Source organism: Podarcis melisellensis (genome assembly GCF_964234715.1).
Source record: "Podarcis melisellensis genome assembly, chromosome: 13".
Taxonomy (NCBI): domain Eukaryota; kingdom Metazoa; phylum Chordata; class Lepidosauria; order Squamata; family Lacertidae; genus Podarcis; species Podarcis melisellensis.
The window spans coordinates 7426927-7445161 of NC_138545.1; the positions used below are offsets into that span (position 1 = coordinate 7426927).

At 50.0% G+C, this 18235-nt stretch overlaps 1 protein-coding gene across 3 annotated transcripts; it reads left to right on the forward strand.

Annotated features, from left to right (window-relative positions):
• Positions 1-705: 705 nt before the first annotated feature.
• Positions 706-17944, forward strand: SLC7A7 (solute carrier family 7 member 7). 3 transcript variants are annotated; one of them, XM_081886863.1, is made up of 11 exons: positions 706-1128; positions 1268-1502; positions 2353-2886; positions 8767-8892; positions 9389-9533; positions 10722-10845; positions 11174-11277; positions 13305-13401; positions 15048-15197; positions 16127-16310; positions 17585-17944. In XM_081886863.1, the coding sequence occupies exons 3-11, from the start codon at positions 2355-2357 to the stop codon at positions 17665-17667; spliced, it is 1545 nt and encodes a 514-aa protein (XP_081742989.1). In that variant the 5' UTR covers positions 706-1128; positions 1268-1502; positions 2353-2354; the 3' UTR covers positions 17668-17944. The 3 variants fall into 3 exon arrangements, with proteins under 3 accessions (XP_081742989.1, XP_081742988.1, XP_081742987.1); XM_081886862.1 differs by lacking the exon at positions 1268-1502 and having other exon boundaries at positions 2331-2886; XM_081886861.1 differs by lacking the exon at positions 1268-1502 and having other exon boundaries at positions 712-1128.
• Positions 17945-18235: the final 291 nt, after the last annotated feature.

Below are 18235 nucleotides of genomic sequence, written 5' to 3' on the forward strand. Positions count from 1 at the left end.
AATTTAACAGGGTGAACCCCTCCCCTGCTGCTCTTGTCCTAATTCTCTTACAGCGTGATCCTGTGTATACTTGCTAGGTCCTCAGTTCCATGCTCTTTATTGAGCGGGGCTTGCTCCCAGGGAAGTGTACAAAGGATTGCGCTCTTGCAGTGTAATCCTGTTCGTGTCCCATTGAATTTGATTAAGCTTATTCCCAGGTAGGTGTGCATAGGGTTGCTGCCTGATTCAGAGCCATTATATGATTTGCAAACGTGGAATAATGTGTGGCTCATTTTATCCAGAAAACGACTTGCAAGTAGCCAGGATGCAGGGTGTGTCTTGTGTAGCAATTGTCAAGAGTCGCACAGGACTTTTTCTGTCTGAAGAAGAGTTCGGTGTGGCCTGGAAAGTTGCCATCGCGTGTGATTTATACAGTCTGGGAAAAGATAACATTTGAAGTTTGGGATTCCCACTTGCCATTCACTTGTCAAGTTGTGAAAACAACAACTCCCCTGCTCCAACTCCCAACTACTACTATCAGAAGCGAAGGTTAAGTCTGTGGATCATAGAACTGCATAGTTGGAAGGGACCCTTGAGGGTCATCTAGTCCAACCCCCTGCAATGCAAGAATGGTGGCGAGATTTTCATCTTGAACCAATCTGACAGGCTTGGTTGCCTTCAGGATGATAACCTTTTCATTTTGAACCATTTGCCCCAGTAGGTCTAGCAAGCTGCCGATTCCCACAGGTCTCTTTGTCTCTGAAGAGGCGCTCTGTGTGACTTGAGAGGCTTGACGTCTCACAGGATGCATGAGGGGGCTGCTGCGGGAAACTGATAGCGCCGTTTGTGAGGGTGCACACGCACGAGACGTTCCTGCAGGAAGCCAATTCTTGGACGGCTCAGCCATGGGGTGCCCCAGAGGCACTGCCAGTCCTCTTATCTCCCATAGCACTCCTGCCCCCACCTGGCACCAGACGGACCTTGGACCCGGTCAATGGCTCACCCTCCTTTACCCCCCTCACCCCGCCCCCGGCAACCCTGGTTAGTTCCTCATGTTAAAAGTGCTGTTCTGGCAGCTTCTATCTCTTTATTCTTAAGCTGGTGTGGGGATAAGGCGACAGAGCAGGAGGAGGAACTGCGCTGTGGACTGTGAGTATCTGTCAGTTTCTCTTTCCCATCATCCCCATCTATATACCCCTTTCTGTCCCCTAATAATATTGGGTGGGAATCCAGCCCCAGAACTGCTCTCTCAATGCTGAAACCCACCCTCTCTTTTCCTGGTTCCCAGCCCCCTGCATTCTCCACCCCCCAGACACCTCTCCCTGGGCAGAAGAGGAAATCTACAGTGACTAGCTCCCAGCCTCTTAAGATTACCCAACCATTACCTGTTCGAGCTGTTCAGATTTAAGAGATAGTGCCTAGGTAACCTCAGTGCCCCAAACTCGCTTGCTGGACTCGCCTTCCAGAAATGAGGATCAAGGTTCTAGTGTTCATTCTTTGCAGTTCTCCAGGCAAATAAAGAGGTAAGAACCAAGCCCTGGGTCCCAGTATTTGGGAGGCAGAGGGACATCTGCCTACTTCTAGCACTTGTTTGTCTCCTGGGATAGCATGCTCCCCGCCCCCTGGGAAAGTAGAGGCACTCTTGTCCGGTTACCTACCTGCCTTTGCATGCCAACTTACACCCCCAACCTCTTTTCTCCCAATGCCCTGTCGCAACTTGCGTCTCCTGGAAGAGAACACCATCTTTCTGGGTGTTGTACCTCCTAGAGCTACTGCTTTATATTAGCAAAATGTGCCATGAGTACAGCAGAAACGGGAGTGTGTTCTTCAAGTTGTCAAGGAATTTGGGAACCGCTGCCTTTAATGGGCAAGAGACAAACCCATCTTCTTGGTTTCAAAATGTGCCAGGTGCACAAGTACAAGCTGCACTAGAGCTCAAATGCCTCAGGTCCCAAAACACCTGAAAGATTGCTTACATCCCGACAGACCCTCTTAGATGCTAAGATTGGCAGAAGGGGTCCTCTTGGTAGTTCCTCCCCCCTCTGAGGCTGGGGTGTAGGTGGAGTGGCAGGCCAGGAGAGGACATGATCTCTGGTGAACCCCTAAGGCGTGGGTCTTCCTCCCCACAGACGTGGGTCTGGCACCTTCATTATATAGCTGGAGGTTGAAGACACCCCTCCTAACCCTGGCTTTTGACACTTGAGGCGTATATTTTAATCTATATGATTGTAAATTGTCTCAAATGGTTTTTAATGTTACGTTTCAATGATACAACCTGCCCTGGGAGACCTTATGGTTGCAGGGCAGGTGATTATTATTATTATTATTATTATTATTATTATTAATAACAGAACCGTTCCTCTTCTTGCCAAGCTATGGCCAAGACCACCCGCTATGAGGCGACTCCTCAGGATGAGCTGCCAGCCAACTCAGTACCCAACGGGACCTCCTCCCGCCAGCCCCTCGAGGACTCCTCCGGCACGTCTCCCGACGACTCCATGAAGCTGAAGAAGGAAATCTCCCTGCTCAACGGGGTCTGCTTGATCGTGGGCAACATGATCGGCTCGGGCATCTTTGTCTCGCCCAAGGGCGTGCTGATGTACAGTGACTCGTACGGTCTCTCCCTTGTGGTCTGGGCCGTGGGAGGGCTGTTCTCTGTCTTTGGGGCCCTGTGCTATGCAGAACTGGGCACCACCATAAAAAAATCGGGGGCCAGCTATGCCTACATCTTGGAGGCCTTTGGGCAGCTGCCGGCCTTCATCCGCCTGTGGACTTCTCTCCTCATCATTGAGCCCACCAGCCAGGCCGTCATTGCCATCACGTTCGCCAACTACCTGGTGCAACCCGTGTTCCCATCCTGTGAGGCGCCTTACCTGGCAGGCCGACTCTTGGCTGCCGTCTGCATCTGTGAGTGAGACTGCCAGCGGGAACTGTGGGGAGAGTATTTGGGGGAACCCAGCGGGGCTGTGTGAAGTTTGTTGGGAGGGGGGGCATTAGTTGTTGTTTGAAAAGAAAAGTAAAAAAGCCCTGGCAGTGCCTGAGCTGATTCAGCCTCAGGTGGGCTGAAAGGTAGCCCTTTCCCCCCCCTTATCTAATCTCCCATTGTTCCTTTATCTTTCTCTGCTGCGACCTTTCCTTCCCAGTTCTGGGAAACTCTTCCTTGGCAATGGTTTTGAATCTTCGGCATAAGGGAAGCTTCAGACTTTGTGCTTTGCCAAAGCTCCACCTTGAGCTTCTGGAACTGGGCGTGGGATGGACCCAGGAATTCTGACACCCACAACATGCCTTTAGCTATGGGAATACCACTCCCCTCTCTGGGCGGCGGGGCAGGGGAGCAGAATTGGGGGGGGGGAAGGGGTTACTGGGTATAACCAATAGATATGGCTGTTATCTCAGATAAGGCCTGGCTTCTAGCTCCCCTTGCCCACAATACATCTCACTCCTCTAGTTAGACATAAAAGAGAAAAGTATAATTACCGCCTTGCCAGGGCTCCACAGCCTTTATCAGCTGCCTGTTTGTTAGAAGATGGAGAGATAGAATCACAGAAGTGTAGAGTTGGAAGGGACCCTTAAGCCCACCCAGCCTCATTCTCCTTTGCTGGAGCTCTAGGGTGGTCTCCAGGGAGAATGAAGGGGGTCCTGCGTCTCTGCTTCCCTCTCTTGTGGAAGATGAGTTGGTTAAAAGCTAAACTGTTTGCATCTGGGCAAGTCCGTGCCTGCTTGAGGCTGTTTGGGATTGGGTTTTGCACCTGTTGCCTGAGCAAGACGGGTGTATTTGATCGGTGGGGAGGGACACTCTGCACATGCTCAGAGTGACACCGCTTTCACATCAAGCCTTTCTGACTCATGGTCCGGTGATCCATCAGTGGTGTCTAAACCTGGCACGAGCCTCTCCTCTGGGGCCTCTCGGCTCTCCGTTCCTCCTAACCCTGCGGGTAATTCTGGGTCTCTCTCAGGAAACGAATGACTTCAGCTGGGAGACGGGCAGTGTGCTGAGTCGGCAGCTGTTGTCCAGATCCAGCTGGCGAGAAATGCATTGTCAGGCTCCCCGAAACCGCTCCAGTTGCAACACACAGGAATGTGACGGCTGAGGGAGGCACGAGGTCAGGCATGAATGCCGGCAGTGATGGGAAGCTAGCCGAGAGCACCCCACACGCCCAGTGTGTCTTCGAGCAAAGGGTGCCGGGAGAAGGTTAGAACAGAGGATTATGTGCCACCCCCACTGCTGCCCAGGTGCTCAGTGCTTTACAAACACTAACTCTGTAGCAACAGGTCTGTAAGTTAGGCTAGTGTAGTAATCCCCATTTCACAGACGTAGAAGCTGAAAGATTCATTAACCACAAACCCCTAAATTTGGGATCCCCCCCAAACCTCTTATAGGGCAAGTGAATGGGACAATGTTGGAGTTTATGGGGGATACCCCTGGTTTGAGTATCAATTACTTAGTTTCAGGGGGGCACTACAAACCATGGGGTTCACGCTACAAAACCATGGGGTTCGCACTACAAAACCCAACAAAACGACCATGAAACATTGGCACAGCTTATGTTATGAATCGGGACGTCACATTTCTCTGTGTTAACTACGAACCCTGGTTTGATGTACCAATTACTCAGTTTGGGGAGCCCTGCAAAACGTGGGATTTGCCCGACACAACCTTACAAAACGACTGCAAAACCCTACAAAAGGTATGGAGGGTATCTCAAATTTAGGGGTTTGTAGTTAATGATGTTGAAGCTGAAAATCAGAGATAGAAAGAGAACCTTTCTTAAGGCAGTGCCCTGAGTTTTTATACTGAGATCTCTCGAGGATGCGGTCCTCGCTCAAGGATGCCCTCTTCTTAAGAGCTAGCTGCCTTGCCCTAGATGTGCTGGGAGCTCACATCCACATCATGGAATCCTGGGAACTGCAGTTTACCCCTCACAGAGCTGCAGTTCCTGGTGCCCATTGCAAACTACATTTCCCAGGATCCTTTGTGTGGGTGGGTAAAACATAATAATTAAATGTACTGTGTGGATGTGATGTATGATTGTCTCCTGGTGTGAGATTCCTACTGGCTTGTCCAGAATGCCAGGCTCCAAATGCTGAGACTCAAGTCTGTTTTCAAGAGGAAAGCTGCCTCTCTTTGATGAGGAAAGTGCCCTCTGTTCATGCTCTGTGGCACCCTTGCTGTCAGGCAGCCAGCTGCAGGAAGTAGCAGCCAGCACTCCTGCAAGTGTATTTCTAGATGGAAGTGGGGCGAACCATTAGACTTCCTTTTCTTAATGGGTTGGAAGAATATTAGGAAGGGTAGTTCTGTCACCTTCTGCCCCAGATGTGTGGAGCCTAAGGAGCTTGTTCACACACAATGCTTCCATTTTAGGCTGGGTCACATCTAGCCTCAGATGAGATTATTTGGAAACTAGGCTGGGACAGAAAAGGTGGATTTGAGATGGCCTTGGTCCCACCCCCTCCCCTGAACTGTGGAAACTGGGCTGCTTCATGCTTGGGGAATTGCTGGAGCCATGTGCAAGTGGGTTCAGCTCACGGTATGTGTGGTTTTCTCTCTTCAGAGCATGTCGCCCGCCTGATAAGAGAGAGGAATTTATGGCCTTGTTTATAAAGAAGCAGAGCCGTTGTTTGCAAGGTGTCCCCAGTTCCCCCCACTCCTGCCAATAGGAATGCTCCATCCACACCCTGGAGCCAAGGGGAAAAGGTACAAAGTGTGTGTGGGGAACCTTCTCTGAGCCCCCCTGCCCCATGTCTCACATCACCCTCCTGCCGGGTTTGGGCGTCTGGTAGAAAGCTGAGTCCCACACAGCCCCTTGAGTCATAACAACTTGTTCCTGGAATAAACATAAAGATAAAGGTGATCAGAGCGTCAGAGGCGGAAAGGGATAAACAACCAAGTTCTCCACCTCCTCTCGAGGAAGTCCCATCTCCCTCCCTCTTAATTCAAACTCTGGATGACCGTTTGTGCATTAGCCACAATCCTTGTTATGTTTGCCCATGTTGTTTGGCTTTTGTGAATGTTACCTTTTTTTTTATGAGGGGCTAGGATGCTGAGGGGGTCCCCCAAGCTTCTCAGCCTGCAGAACCACCAGCCCTGCTTTGCATCCTCCTCAAGGATACATGGTGGGTGCATGTCTGTGTCTAGAAGCCAGAAGGGAAGGTGGAAAAGGTCGGTCCCCGCAGCCGAAACACCTGCCTTCAGACATAAAAAGACCAGGAGCTGCCTTATACCAAACCAGGCTGTTGGGATCTGCCTGACTCATTGCGAACACTGACAGCCAGTGACTTTGCAAGGTTTGGGGCTGTTGTAAACAAAATCTGCCACTTTTCCCTTATGGGGTATCCAAGAGCCCATATAGAATCCTTACGTAGGTTCCCTATTGGTAGGAGAAAATAACAGAGGCCAACCAGAGAACATTGAGAAGCAAAGCAGCTAGTAAGTTTGATCTTTATTGATCTTTTGCAACAGGGTACCCACTCCTGGAGGAGGAACCCAGAACAATGGTGCGCAAGGCCTTATATAGATATTTTGAAATTGCCACCCTGTAGATCAAGACCACCCCCAGAAACTTCATACATACATCACAGAAGGGGTGTAGCACAAAACCACCCCCCAGATACATCATACCTACATCACAGAAAAGGCAAATTTGAATGTTGTTTTTCTCCTGTCGTTGTTTATCTCTTGTCTGGCAGGTTACTTGATTGGATACCCTGCTTACTAGACTGGATTGTCTAGGGAGCCTGGCCAGTCTTTTGTAATGAGAAATACTTAGTTCCTGGGCCATGTCACAGGCTCACACCCTATCCAAACACAGACATACCCTTAAGACAGGATTTGCAAAGGAAAAGACAATGGGGAGTTTTCCCCATTTTCCTTTGACCTTGCAGAGAAAACATTAGGGCTGTTTGGGACAGTTTGGGAATAAAAAATGGTTTCAGGTCCGTCTTCCTGTGCTGAGCTATGTACCGGTAGGTGCTTGGTTGGTACACTTATGAACATTACCATATATCTAAGACCTCCTATCACAGGGCAAAGGCGCATTCTCTCGGTTCTGCCTGGAAATGCCATCAGGGATGGAACCTGGGACCTCGGCAGACCCCACTCCTTCTCAGGACTAGGAATAGGTGATAGACCCTGTGCCCTGTGTCCCACCCCCATCCCATTTCCATCTTTTGCTCCAACTCTTGGGCGCCATGTATCTATCAGATCTCACACATGCAGGAAACAAGGGGAATGAAGGTTGCCTTTTAGCTGGGGTAATGCGTTCCTTTTGGGCCAAGGCTGTCCCATCTAGCATCCTTGCTAGACTCGTTTGCTGACAAGCCATTTCCCAACGCTTACTTTCGCTCTCTTTTTCGCTCAGTCTTGCATCACAAGCCAGGGAGGAAGTAGGACTGGAAGGCCAGGGCTATGAGGATTGGATTGAGCTCAGCAGCTGCATTCATTTTCCATGGGAATAAACAGAAGCCAAGCAAGTAGCGGGGTCCAGGGAAACACCTCCCCACCCTTTAAAATCGCAAAGAGTCAGGATTCAGATTTTGTCCCCCAGTGATATCTCATGAATACACACTCTCTCACACATCTAGGAGAAGGGGTGCATGTGAGAGCATCATCCCATGACAATGGGAAATGGAGATCGGAGGGTCATAGTGGGGTGGTGTGTGTGTGTGTCTGTCCTCCTTTATGCCTGGTCCTAGACTAGAAATGGCTAACCTTTGGACCCAGGGCTGCATTGCCTCCTTGCAATTCCTTCAGGAGTACACATGCCAGCCACGCCCTTGTGCATCACAAGACAGACAACACACACCCTTGCAGAGAGGCTTCTGCAGTGGTGTAGTGTGGGTTGTCAGCACCCGGGGCAAGGCAAGTAATTTGTGCCCCCTAACCCGTGGATTTGCGCCCCCTAACCCGTGGATTTGCGCCCCCTAACCCTAACCCCCAGATGTTGCGCCAGGTGCGGCTGGCCCCCCCTGCACCCCCACGCTACACCACTGGGCTTCTGTAAATAGCAACTCACGCCCAAGAGACCCACAAAAGTGGGGCAGTTAAGGGAGCAGGGAGTCCCCTCCTTCACCAGGTCACTCCAAGGGTGCAGCCACCCCTTTTGCCTGAGGACGCCTTGGAAGGTTTGGTCCAATGCCACTAGACTTTTGTTTTTTATTTGCTTCTCCTTTGGAGCAACCGAGGACCTCAGTCCCTCCAGGCAAAGTGTGACCCTCCAGGCCTCTCTGTCCAGTTCTCAGAACTCTTCCCAAACCACATCCCTCAGCAGCCCTGCTCTCTCTTATCCTTGAGGGCTTTTGCCTGGCTGGATCTTGGCCTTGATCTGCGATGTTTGCCTGGGTAGAGAGAGGTGTGTGTGAAAAACTCTGATTCATACTTTAGAAGAGTTGCATCTGTTGCTCCACCCACTTTTGCCACTGGCCCCACCCACGACTGGGAGGCGGCCCCCAGGAGGTTCTCTACAGGGGAATGTGGCCCTTGGGCTGCAAAAAAAAAAGTTTTCCCACCTCTGCACTGAGAAAATAAAATGGAGTCCAGCAGAAAAATTACTGGGCAGCTACGTCGATTTCTCCCTCTCCTTCTCCTCTCTTTCTTTCTCTTTTTCCCTTTTAGGAATCAGCCGCTTAGGCATGCATTTATATTTCCGTATTGGATATACATTTGAAATTGGAGAAGGGAAGGATCCAGTGGGACTTTGCTGTGTATGCGGATGGTCTAGGGTGGAGGGGGCTGGTGTAGTCCAAGGGCCCCTTGCCATGGGATGACCTCTGGCTTCTTTTCTCTTCCAGGCCTCCTCACTTTTGTCAACTGCGCCTATGTGAAATGGGGCACGCGGGTGCAGGATCTGTCCACCTATGCCAAGGTGCTGGCTCTCATTGCCGTCATCATCGCCGGCGTGATCCGCATCGGGCAAGGTACTCCCATCTCTACCCCTGGTTTCCCCCTCTTGCCCTCCCTCCGAATTAAGGTTTAGAATGGACAGACGTGGACTTTTGATGCACATAGGCATAGAAGCATTGGAGCCATCTTGAACTTTACTGTGTTTCGACCTCACAGCCTTTCGGTGTAAGCCTCTGTGCCTGTTCCGCAGTGGGAAAGCTGAGAGTTAGTGGTCCACTCCAGGCAACTCACTGAACCCACGTCTGAGGCGAGACTTGAACCCAAAACCCAAACCCAGACAGACTCACAGCCCACTTTCCCTGATCTTGTGGCTTTGTGGGCTTCCGTTTGCACCTGAACAATTTTTGCCTGACAGCTGTGAGCGTCTAGCGATGGCTTGCGCGAGGGAACAGTGTGTCAGCACCACAGATGGGACTTTTGCACCTCTTCCAATTTTCCTCAGGCCGGATGTTTTTTCATAGCAACTAGAAGTTGACCGATTGACCTGGATGTGGTTATCTTTCCATGTAGGACATTCGCAGAACTTTGCCGACCCTTTCGAAGGATCCTCCTGGCACACGGGGGACATTGCGCTTGCCCTGTACTCTGCCCTCTTCTCCTACTCCGGATGGGACACCCTCAATTTTGTCACTGAGGAGATCAAGAACCCCGAAAGGTCAGTATTTGCAGAGAAAAGCGTGGCTTTCATCCTCAGCTAGCGAGACCGATGTGTTTTGGCATTTTGTGTGGAATGAGGCTGCAGGGACCGATTGGACAGCGCCTGTGACATCCCTAGGGCCAAGCAACATTGTTCCCTCCTTAAAATCTGTGCTCTGCTTCCAAAGGAATTGAAACTGACTAGCCTTAAGTACCTCCCTCCCTCCCTGCTTTCTGCTGCAGAGAAATGTTGGGCTTTCTGCTGCAGAGAAATGGAGAAGGGGCTTCTCCATACTTTGCCTGGAGAGTTGTTTTTAAAACAGCTGAGCGAGAGCTCTCCCTCTTGCGTACTTGAAAGCACATCATACCAGTCTCAAAAAACGAGAAAAGGAAATATGGGTGTGCTGATGGAGAACCCCAGTGATCCCTTCCATTCTATAAGTAGCTGAATTTCCTTTTACTGTAACGGGTTTTGTTTGGGATGGGCTCTTGTGGAGGCGTTCTGCCATCTAGTTGCCACAGCTGGGCATTGCATCACAGTCCGGGGACGGCTGAGAGAGGCTCATCTTGCTTCCTGGGTCCTGCTGTGGGCTTGGCTGTGAAGGGAGACGCTGTGTGAAGCCTAGCATAAAATGTATTGGGTTTTGCAGAGCAAGCTGTAATCTAAAAATCCACTTTCGGCTAAAGAATTGTTTAAAGGAATCTCGGCAGAAATGTTGATTTGATTGAATCAAATAATAGCTTGGCTTAAGAGGGAGGAGGTGGCAGTCTTGAAATTTTCATCACAGCAAAGCGAGTCTGCAGAGTCAAGCACTGTATTTTCTGCTTAGCTGGAGCATTTTTTCATTTAACACCCTGCTCCGCCGCCTGGTAATAATTTTCTCAATATTCTTTAGTACAGCAGGCAAATGAAAATAAAGGAAGCCAAGGGTGACACAGAGTTTCTTAGGCTACTTGGGGGAAAAAGGGGATTCTGGGAGCTGAGCCTTGGGGAGCAGGGGATTCTGGGAGCTGGGCCTTGGGGAGCAGGGGATTCTGGGAACTGGGCTTTGCGAAGCAGCTTTCTAGGGCCTCTGGGTGGTCATGTGGGCTTCAGTGTATTCTGCTAGCCCTGGGCATGACCGGGTTGCAGGAATAGTGTCAAGGGAAGTACGAAGTGGGCAGTGGAAGGGAGTTAACATTGTTTTTCCTCACTGCCATTCCTCAGGAACCTTCCCCTTTCCATAGGCATCTCAATGCCCATCGTCACAGTGATCTACATCATGACCAACGTGGCGTACTACACAGTGCTGAGCAAGACGGAGATATTAACAAGTGACGCTGTGGCTGTGGTGAGTAGATCTCGTTCCCTCTTCCTCCCGCCCCCGAATGACAGGTCACTTTGGAATCCAGTTGGCTGGTCCACGGAGGGGCATTAGCGTTGATCATTTACTCAAAAGAACAACTTCAAAGGGACATTAGTACAGTGTGAAGTAACGGAGGGGCAATTCATGAACAATTTTGTTGCAATGATTCGCAATGAGTTGCATTCTTCCCACCTCAGCCTCTTGGAGTACAGGCGCAAGTAGTCTCTTGTTGAGTTGGGAATGAAGTTTATACTAGAAACCCCCCGCAAGGCATTCACCAGCTCATTTTCTTCTCATGTTCTCTTCCTTCCAGACCTTTGCCGATCAAGTATTTGGAGTTATGAACTGGACGATCCCGCTTGCTGTCGCCCTGTCCTGCTTTGGGGGCCTGAACGCTTCCATTTTAGCTGCTTCCAGGTAACCTGCATGCATCTCCTGTTTCAAAGATGTGTGTCTGAACCCACATGCCTGCCCGACACTTGTGTGCATTCCTACACACACTTCTGAGAGGTTTTGGACCTTCTGCTAGAGTTCACATGTGTGTTTGCTACGAATATGTGTTTGCCCACGCTAAGTTCTCGTGCAAGAAAAATAAAGAAAGGTTGGTTTATTACAGGGGTTAGCAAACTTTTTCAGCAGGCAGCCAGTCCACTGTCCCTCAGACCTGGTGGGGGGCTGGACTATATTTTGAAGGGGAAAAAATGAACAAATTCCTATGCCCCACAAAGAGATGCATTTTGAATAAAAGCACACATTCTACTCAAGTAAAAACACCAGGCAGACCCCACAAATAACCTAGAGGTGCATTTTAAATAAGAGGATACATTCCACTCATGTAAAAACATGCAGATTCCTGGACCGTCCGTGGGCCAGATTTAGAAGGCGATTGGGCTGGATCCGGCCCCCGGGCCTTAGTTTGCCTACCCATGGTTTATTACATGAAACGAGAGACAGAGCGTATAAATGTTGCTTCAGGCAGCAGAGCTGCAGTCTAAGTGGGCAGCAACTTGTAGAGTAAAAGAATCCCAAACTGTTCCCCAAAGCCTAAAGAACGTGAGCGTGACAATTTTGCCACAGAACCTACAATACAAAACAAAACAAGAAAGGTGAGGGAAAATGTATTCCTGTCCTATCGTGACTCCTAGTGTCAGGCTGGTCCTTGACCGATGTTGGTGCTTTTAATATCTCACTAACCATTGAAAATCTTAGGGTGTAAGTGCTGTTTTAAGTTAATGCATTCTCAACATTGAGGGGACAGGGTCTTTGGGATGAGTGATTTGTTAGATTACCTACATTCCTATTCTGTTGTCTCTTCCTACAGTTTCCTGCCTATTTCCCTATTTTGTTTACTCTGCATAATTAGGATTTGAAAGAACATAATCCTAGTTAGAAATTACAAAACTGGTTATCTTGTTTGTTTCCTGAGTTCTGAGTTTATCTTACTATTGTCTACGGGGACCCCATTCTTTTTACAGGAGGTGTAAATTAAATTTTGCTGGTAACACCAGATTACTGTGATAGTCTTTACCTAAAGTATTAAGAAGGTCAGGAAGCCTTACATGACATGTGCATGATAAGGAGTTGTACCGGGGTCAAGAAAGTTCATAACGGAGATCTCCTTCTGTTTCAAATTATACCAACTTTTACTTGTGCCCATGATCTTCAGAAATAAACCATGGAAAACGTTCAGATTGGCCCACACCAGTCCACTTCTAGCCCTGGGAGTCATTCAAAATGTAATTTTGGAGCTCTTCCATGAATGGATTAACACCTACTCATTTTCACCAGAGGAACCGTGAACCACATTTGGGAGGGGGGAAAGGTCAGCATGCCAGAGAGGCCGTTTAGAAACTAGGTAACTTTCCACTTTTGTGCAAAGATTTTGTTTTGCACGGAAGTCTTCCCCCAAGTGGTAAAGCTTCTTACATGTGAGAAAAAATAAATGCCTGGATCGACCCTCAGAAACTCACCTGGGATCCCAGGAAACTAGGGGTAAGGCTGTCAGTGTCGATACTAGCCATGTGACGGCTGTGTTCTCTGACCACTGTTGGTGGCAAAATGGATCTGAATCTGCCCTAATTTTACTTCACTAGAGGAGGCGTTGTGCCACCCTGCGGGTATGGCAGACCGCTCTGAGTGCAAATATATATCTTTTTCTCAGAGAAAACCCCACCAGCAAAGTTATTAAGCAGAGGAAGAGGGATTGCATGAGTCTGGGCTGTGGAAGTGCTTTGGGAAAGGCCGCTTCCCTTGTCTGAATGGAGCGTCCGTTCTCTTGTTCTTTTGAATTGGCACAGTGGATTCTGGGAACTGTTCCAGTGTCCCCCCCCGGGGGGGGGCAGCCTGACCCCTTGCCCTGCCCCTCTGTGGGTCTTGGTCACCAGCTAGGACAATTCTGCTCTGCCTCAGCCAGCCGCTTCCTTACGCTCCCTCTCTCTTGCCAGGTTGTTTTTCGTTGGTTCCCGCGAGGGGCACTTGCCTGATGCCATCTGCATGATCCACGTCGAGCGGTTCACGCCTGTGCCAGCACTGCTTTTTAACGTAAGTCCTGGGTAGCCGGGGAGAACACCCTCGTCTGCATGGCAGGGGAGGAAGGGAAGCCAGTCTTCCAACAAAACAGAAAGGAAAAAGCAAAAAAGGGCTCTTTGTAGCTCCTGGCAGCCTTGTGCAGAGACAACAGACCTCCCCAGGTTCACTGGCTAAAGGCTGCAGCCCTGATCTCTTAATCGGCTTAGATGGGATGGGGAAAACTGAATTTGTTACTGATCAAATATTTTGGAATGCAAGCTCATTTATTGGACTGCTGCATTTCAATTAAAAACCCCCTGTGAATGAACACACACACACACACACACACAGAGAGAGAGAGAGAGAGAGAGAGAGAGAGGAACCATATGCCTATTTTTTCAGAATCCCATCCCACAGTATCTGCAGCAGGGGTAGGGAAGGAACCATTTTCATCCTGAGGGCCGCATTGCCTTCTGGGCAACCTTTTGAGGGCCGAACACCGAAAACCCGGAAGTGAATGCTTCTGTTTTCGAACGCGCCTCGGAAGTCAAAAGGCATCTGAGGCGCGTTTTTCATTTTTTTCTATTGACTTTGCAGCCAGCCCTTTGATCCTTGGTTTTCAAACGTTTTGGAAGTCGGACGGACATCCGGAATGGATTACGTTCAAAAACCGAGGTTCCACTGTAATAACTCCCTTCCAAGGCGATGTGCAAGATATAATAAAAATTGTTAAAACAACTGAAAGGCAAATGTAAAACAATATAAACCAGACGTCCCATGGCAGTGATCTATTCTTCCTGCTGGGAAAGCTTAAGTGAAGAAATTTCCCGAAACTGCAGGCTGTGGGCACCTGTCTTATCTCCACAGGAATGCTCTTCCACGGAATAGGGGCAGCCGCACCAAAAGCCCTGCTCTGAGTTCATGCAGAGCGGCCTTTCTCCGCAGACCACAGCAGCCTAGATAACACTCCATCTGTGAGGCGAACAGGGCTGGGTCTTGGATGTGAGACTGTCCTAGAAACCACCAAGACAGCTGCCCTCAGCTCCAGGAAGGAAGACGGGGGATCAGGCGCCATGAGTCAGCACCCAGAATAGCACAAACCTGCACTCCTGGGAGATCTTGTGGGGAGAATGTGGGTGGCCCTTTTTGGAAGGGCCGAGTTCACGGAGTCACAGTTCAGGGAGAGATGTGTCCATGTGTTTGGTTAGACAGTGGACGCTGTGTTATTCATTGCATTTCTATGCCTCACCTTTTTTTCCAAGGAGCCCAACATGGTTCTTCCCCTCCTTGTTTAATCCCCACAACAGCCCTGAGAGTTAGGCTAGGCTGAGAGAGGCAGGGACCAGCCCAAGGTCACCCATGGAGCTTCATGGCCGAGTGAGGATTTGAAGCCTGGTTCCCCATGTCCTGGTCTGATGCTCTAACCAGGCATGTCCAAAGTCCATTCCGGAGGCTTAATCTGGCCCACTGGTCGGTTTAATCCAGCCCCTGTGGCAGTTTATTTCTTGGGGTAAAATCCTGAAAGAACCTCAACAACTTCAATCCTAAAAAAAAGGTCAACAACAGGCCTTAACTTCATCAAATCTGGCCCCCTTTGAAAAAAGTTTGGACACCACACACCGACTTCCTAGCAGAGCTTATCCCACTTACCATCTATTCCCCCCCTTTAATCGTCACAGGGAGCCATGGCCCTGGTCTACCTCTGCGTGGAGGACATCTTCAAGCTCATCAATTACTACAGCTTCAGCTACTGGTTCTTTGTGGGCCTGTCGATCGCGGGGCAGCTCTACCTACGCTGGAAGGAGCCGTCGAGGGAACGTCCCCTCAAGGTAGGGCAGGGGAAACCATCAAAACTCATCTTTAAAAAGAAAAAAAGGACCCCCCAGCCAGCCGTTTTGTGCTTAAATTCACAAGGCATGATGCATGCCGTCCCTCGAATGCTCATTTAGGCGTTCTGCAGTGCTGATCACACACCTTTTCCTGTGAATGGTACTAAGCCTTTTGCTGCGTTTGACCAAATTCCACCTCGTCCGGTATCCTTTGCAATGATCCCAGCCAGCAGGAAGCAGTCCGCAAGAAATCAGCCAGCAGTTCTTTGGGCTGCCTTCCTAAAACTGAGCTGCCTCGCAGAGCATATGCACTCTGCCCGTGCCCCAGCATCCTTTGCAACGCGTCATGGCTGTGGGCAGGTAGTCGCCATGGCCGAGATTCCTGCCAGGAGGGGATGGGCCAGAATGGCTTTAATAGGCAGAGCAGTGAGCTCTGTGCTGGAAATCAATGGCCCCAGACTCCAGGAAAAAGGGTAGTAGTGTAAGGCTGAGGAAAGTTGATGAAAAGTCATTTCTCTCGCTCTGTATAATAGTAGTAATAATTTTATTATTTGTACCCTGCCCATCTGACTGGGTTGCCCCAGCCACTCTGAAAGTGGCAATGGCCATTAGCTTGAGATGGCTCCGGAAAGGGGATTGTTCCATTCCCAGTGTGGTTGCTGGGCTGGTAGCTAAGCAGAGCTTCCACGTTCAGGTGCAGTATACCCCCGAGGACTAGTCGGCTGGAGGTAAAGAAAGTTCATAGCCACCCCCTTCATGTCCTCCTTATGATCTCACCCATCTAGCTGCTTATTGAAAAGAGACTCCTGTATCCGTTGAACTGAGCTTGTTCCCCCTCAGTTCTTTGGAGGAGAGCCTGAGGTGAAGGCTGGGAGGTGGTTTGAGATGCCAAGTTCCTGCTTGACGCCCCTTTTTCTTTCCCACACCAGCTCAGCATCGTCTTCCCCATCATCTTCTGCCTCTGCACTGTCTTCCTGGTAGCCGTCCCCCTCTACAGCGACCCCATAAACTCCGCCATTGGCATTGCCATAGCAGCTTCCGGACTGCCCGTCTACTACCTGGTGGTGAGGGTGCCTGAGCAGAAGAGGCCGCACTTCTTGCGCCGGGCCGTGGGTGAGTCAGAGGGGGAAACACCCTCCTCCATTTCACCGGTGGCTTCTTAGCTCTCCCTGCCCCACTGCTAGAACTACGCTTAAACCGCAGAACAGAAATTAGTATTGGGTCCCGATATCGGAGGGAGCTTTGTACAGTGGTACCTCAGGATGCAAACGGGATCCGTACCGGAGCCCCGTTCGCATCCTGAAGTGAACGCAACCCGCAACTGCGCGTCTGCATGTGTGCGGGTCGTTATTTGCCGCTTCTGCGCATGCGTGTGATGTCATTTTGACCGACTGTGCATGCGCGAGTGGCAAAACCTGAAAGTAATGCGCTCTGTTACTTCCGGGTCGCCGCAGAGCACAACCCAAAAGCGCTCAACCTGAAGCGTATTCAACTCGAGGTATGACTGTACTTTCCCCCACAATGTCAATTAAAGCAAACAAATGTGCTCCGTCTCTCAAAAAGCCCTTTCAAGTGTTTGAAGAGAACTACCGTGTCGTCTCTTAAATCAGCTGGCTTCTCTAGGCTAAACATACCCAAACCCGCTGAAGTCCCTATGAGGAAATGTCGAAGGGAGTCTGGTGCATTTAGTTCTGGAGATGAATAAGAGGGGACACGACAGTCATCTTAAACTGGGCTGGTTCTCCCTGAAATATTTACAGTGGTACCTTGGTTGTCAAACTTAATCCGTTCTGGGAGTCTGTTTGACTCCCAGAATGGTTAGAAAAACATTTTTTGGCTGCAGGAACTTCCAAAAAACATTTGCAAACCGGAACACTCACTTCTGGGTTTATGGTGTTCAGGAGCCAAAACATCTGAGTACCAAGGCGTTTGACAACCAAGGTACGACTATTTTAAAAATGCAGGAGCCACGTTGCATAATTAGACTGTAATGCATAGGCAGAGTTGGAGGGGGGCCCTTATTATTATTATTCTAAGAATAACCCTCAAAACCACCTGCTTGAGGCTTGGACTGCCAACCTTTCTAGGGCCCATCTGCAAACTGGAGAAGCTGTTGCATCACTCACTGACATAGAACCTGCAGGATCAGGCCAATGGCCCCTATAATCCAGAATCCTGTTCTCAGGATGGGGCCAACCAGATGCCCAAATGAGAAGCCTGCAAGCAGGATCTGAGCGCAAGAGCCCTTTCCCCCCCTCCTGTGTTTTCCAGCAACTGGTATTTTGAAGCATTTATGCCTCCGACCACGGAGAAAGCATAGCCACCCCATAAATGCTCCCTGGCTCTCTCTGGCCTCGACCTGACGTGTTCCTTTCCTCCCTCCGCAGCCTCCATGACGCGACTCATCCAGCTCGTATCCTTGTGTGTCCTGACGGAGATGGATCCCGACACAGAAGCGAAGGATCAGTGATGCGGACGCTGCCCAGGGGCAGGGGGGAGGCCGGCTTCTCCCCCTTGCCTGCTCCTTCTGTAACAAGACTCTTTGGTGACCTCTAATTTATTGTTTGCTACTTGGCCAGACCCATTCGTGAAGAAGTCCTTGGGGACTTTGCCGGGACGGCTGTTGCAGGAACTGAGAGACTCGCTCGCCTATTTTTGTTCTCGTCTGTGTGTCCTTTCGCCCTCAGCAGCTAAGTCCCAATAAACCCTCAGAGTGCCACAGGTTTGCCTGTGGACGTTTATTCTTACCTTCACGCCTGCAATCTCCGAATTCTTGGGCCTGCTGTCAAATGAGCCTCACGGCAATCTTAAGACACACCTTAAACAGCCAAGCCACTGGCTCACCCAGCTCAGGCCTGCCTCTACTGACCAGCATTGGCTTGGCAGAATTCTCTCCCTGGGGACTGAACTTGCGACCTCCCGCATGCCCTAGCTCCGAGCTCTGCCCCTTCCTCTCCACGCTTAGGTTTCGCTGCCTCCTTTCTCGAGTCCCTCCCCTCCTCGCTTTCGTTTCCTACTCAGTGATCCCTTTTTCACAG

What these genes read in the sequence shown, in the direction of transcription:
- SLC7A7 (XM_081886863.1), top strand. Translation starts at nt 2,355, where the DNA reads ATGGCCAAGACCACCCGCTATGAGGCGACTCCTCAGGATGAGCTGCCA. An exon ending in CTTGGCTGCCGTCTGCATCT is followed by an intron (nt 2,887 to 8,766) that starts GTGAGTGAGACT and finishes TTTCTCTTCCAG; the next exon opens with GCCTCCTCACTTTTGTCAAC. An exon ending in TCCATTTTAGCTGCTTCCAG is followed by an intron (nt 11,278 to 13,304) that starts GTAACCTGCATG and finishes CTCTCTTGCCAG; the next exon opens with GTTGTTTTTCGTTGGTTCCC.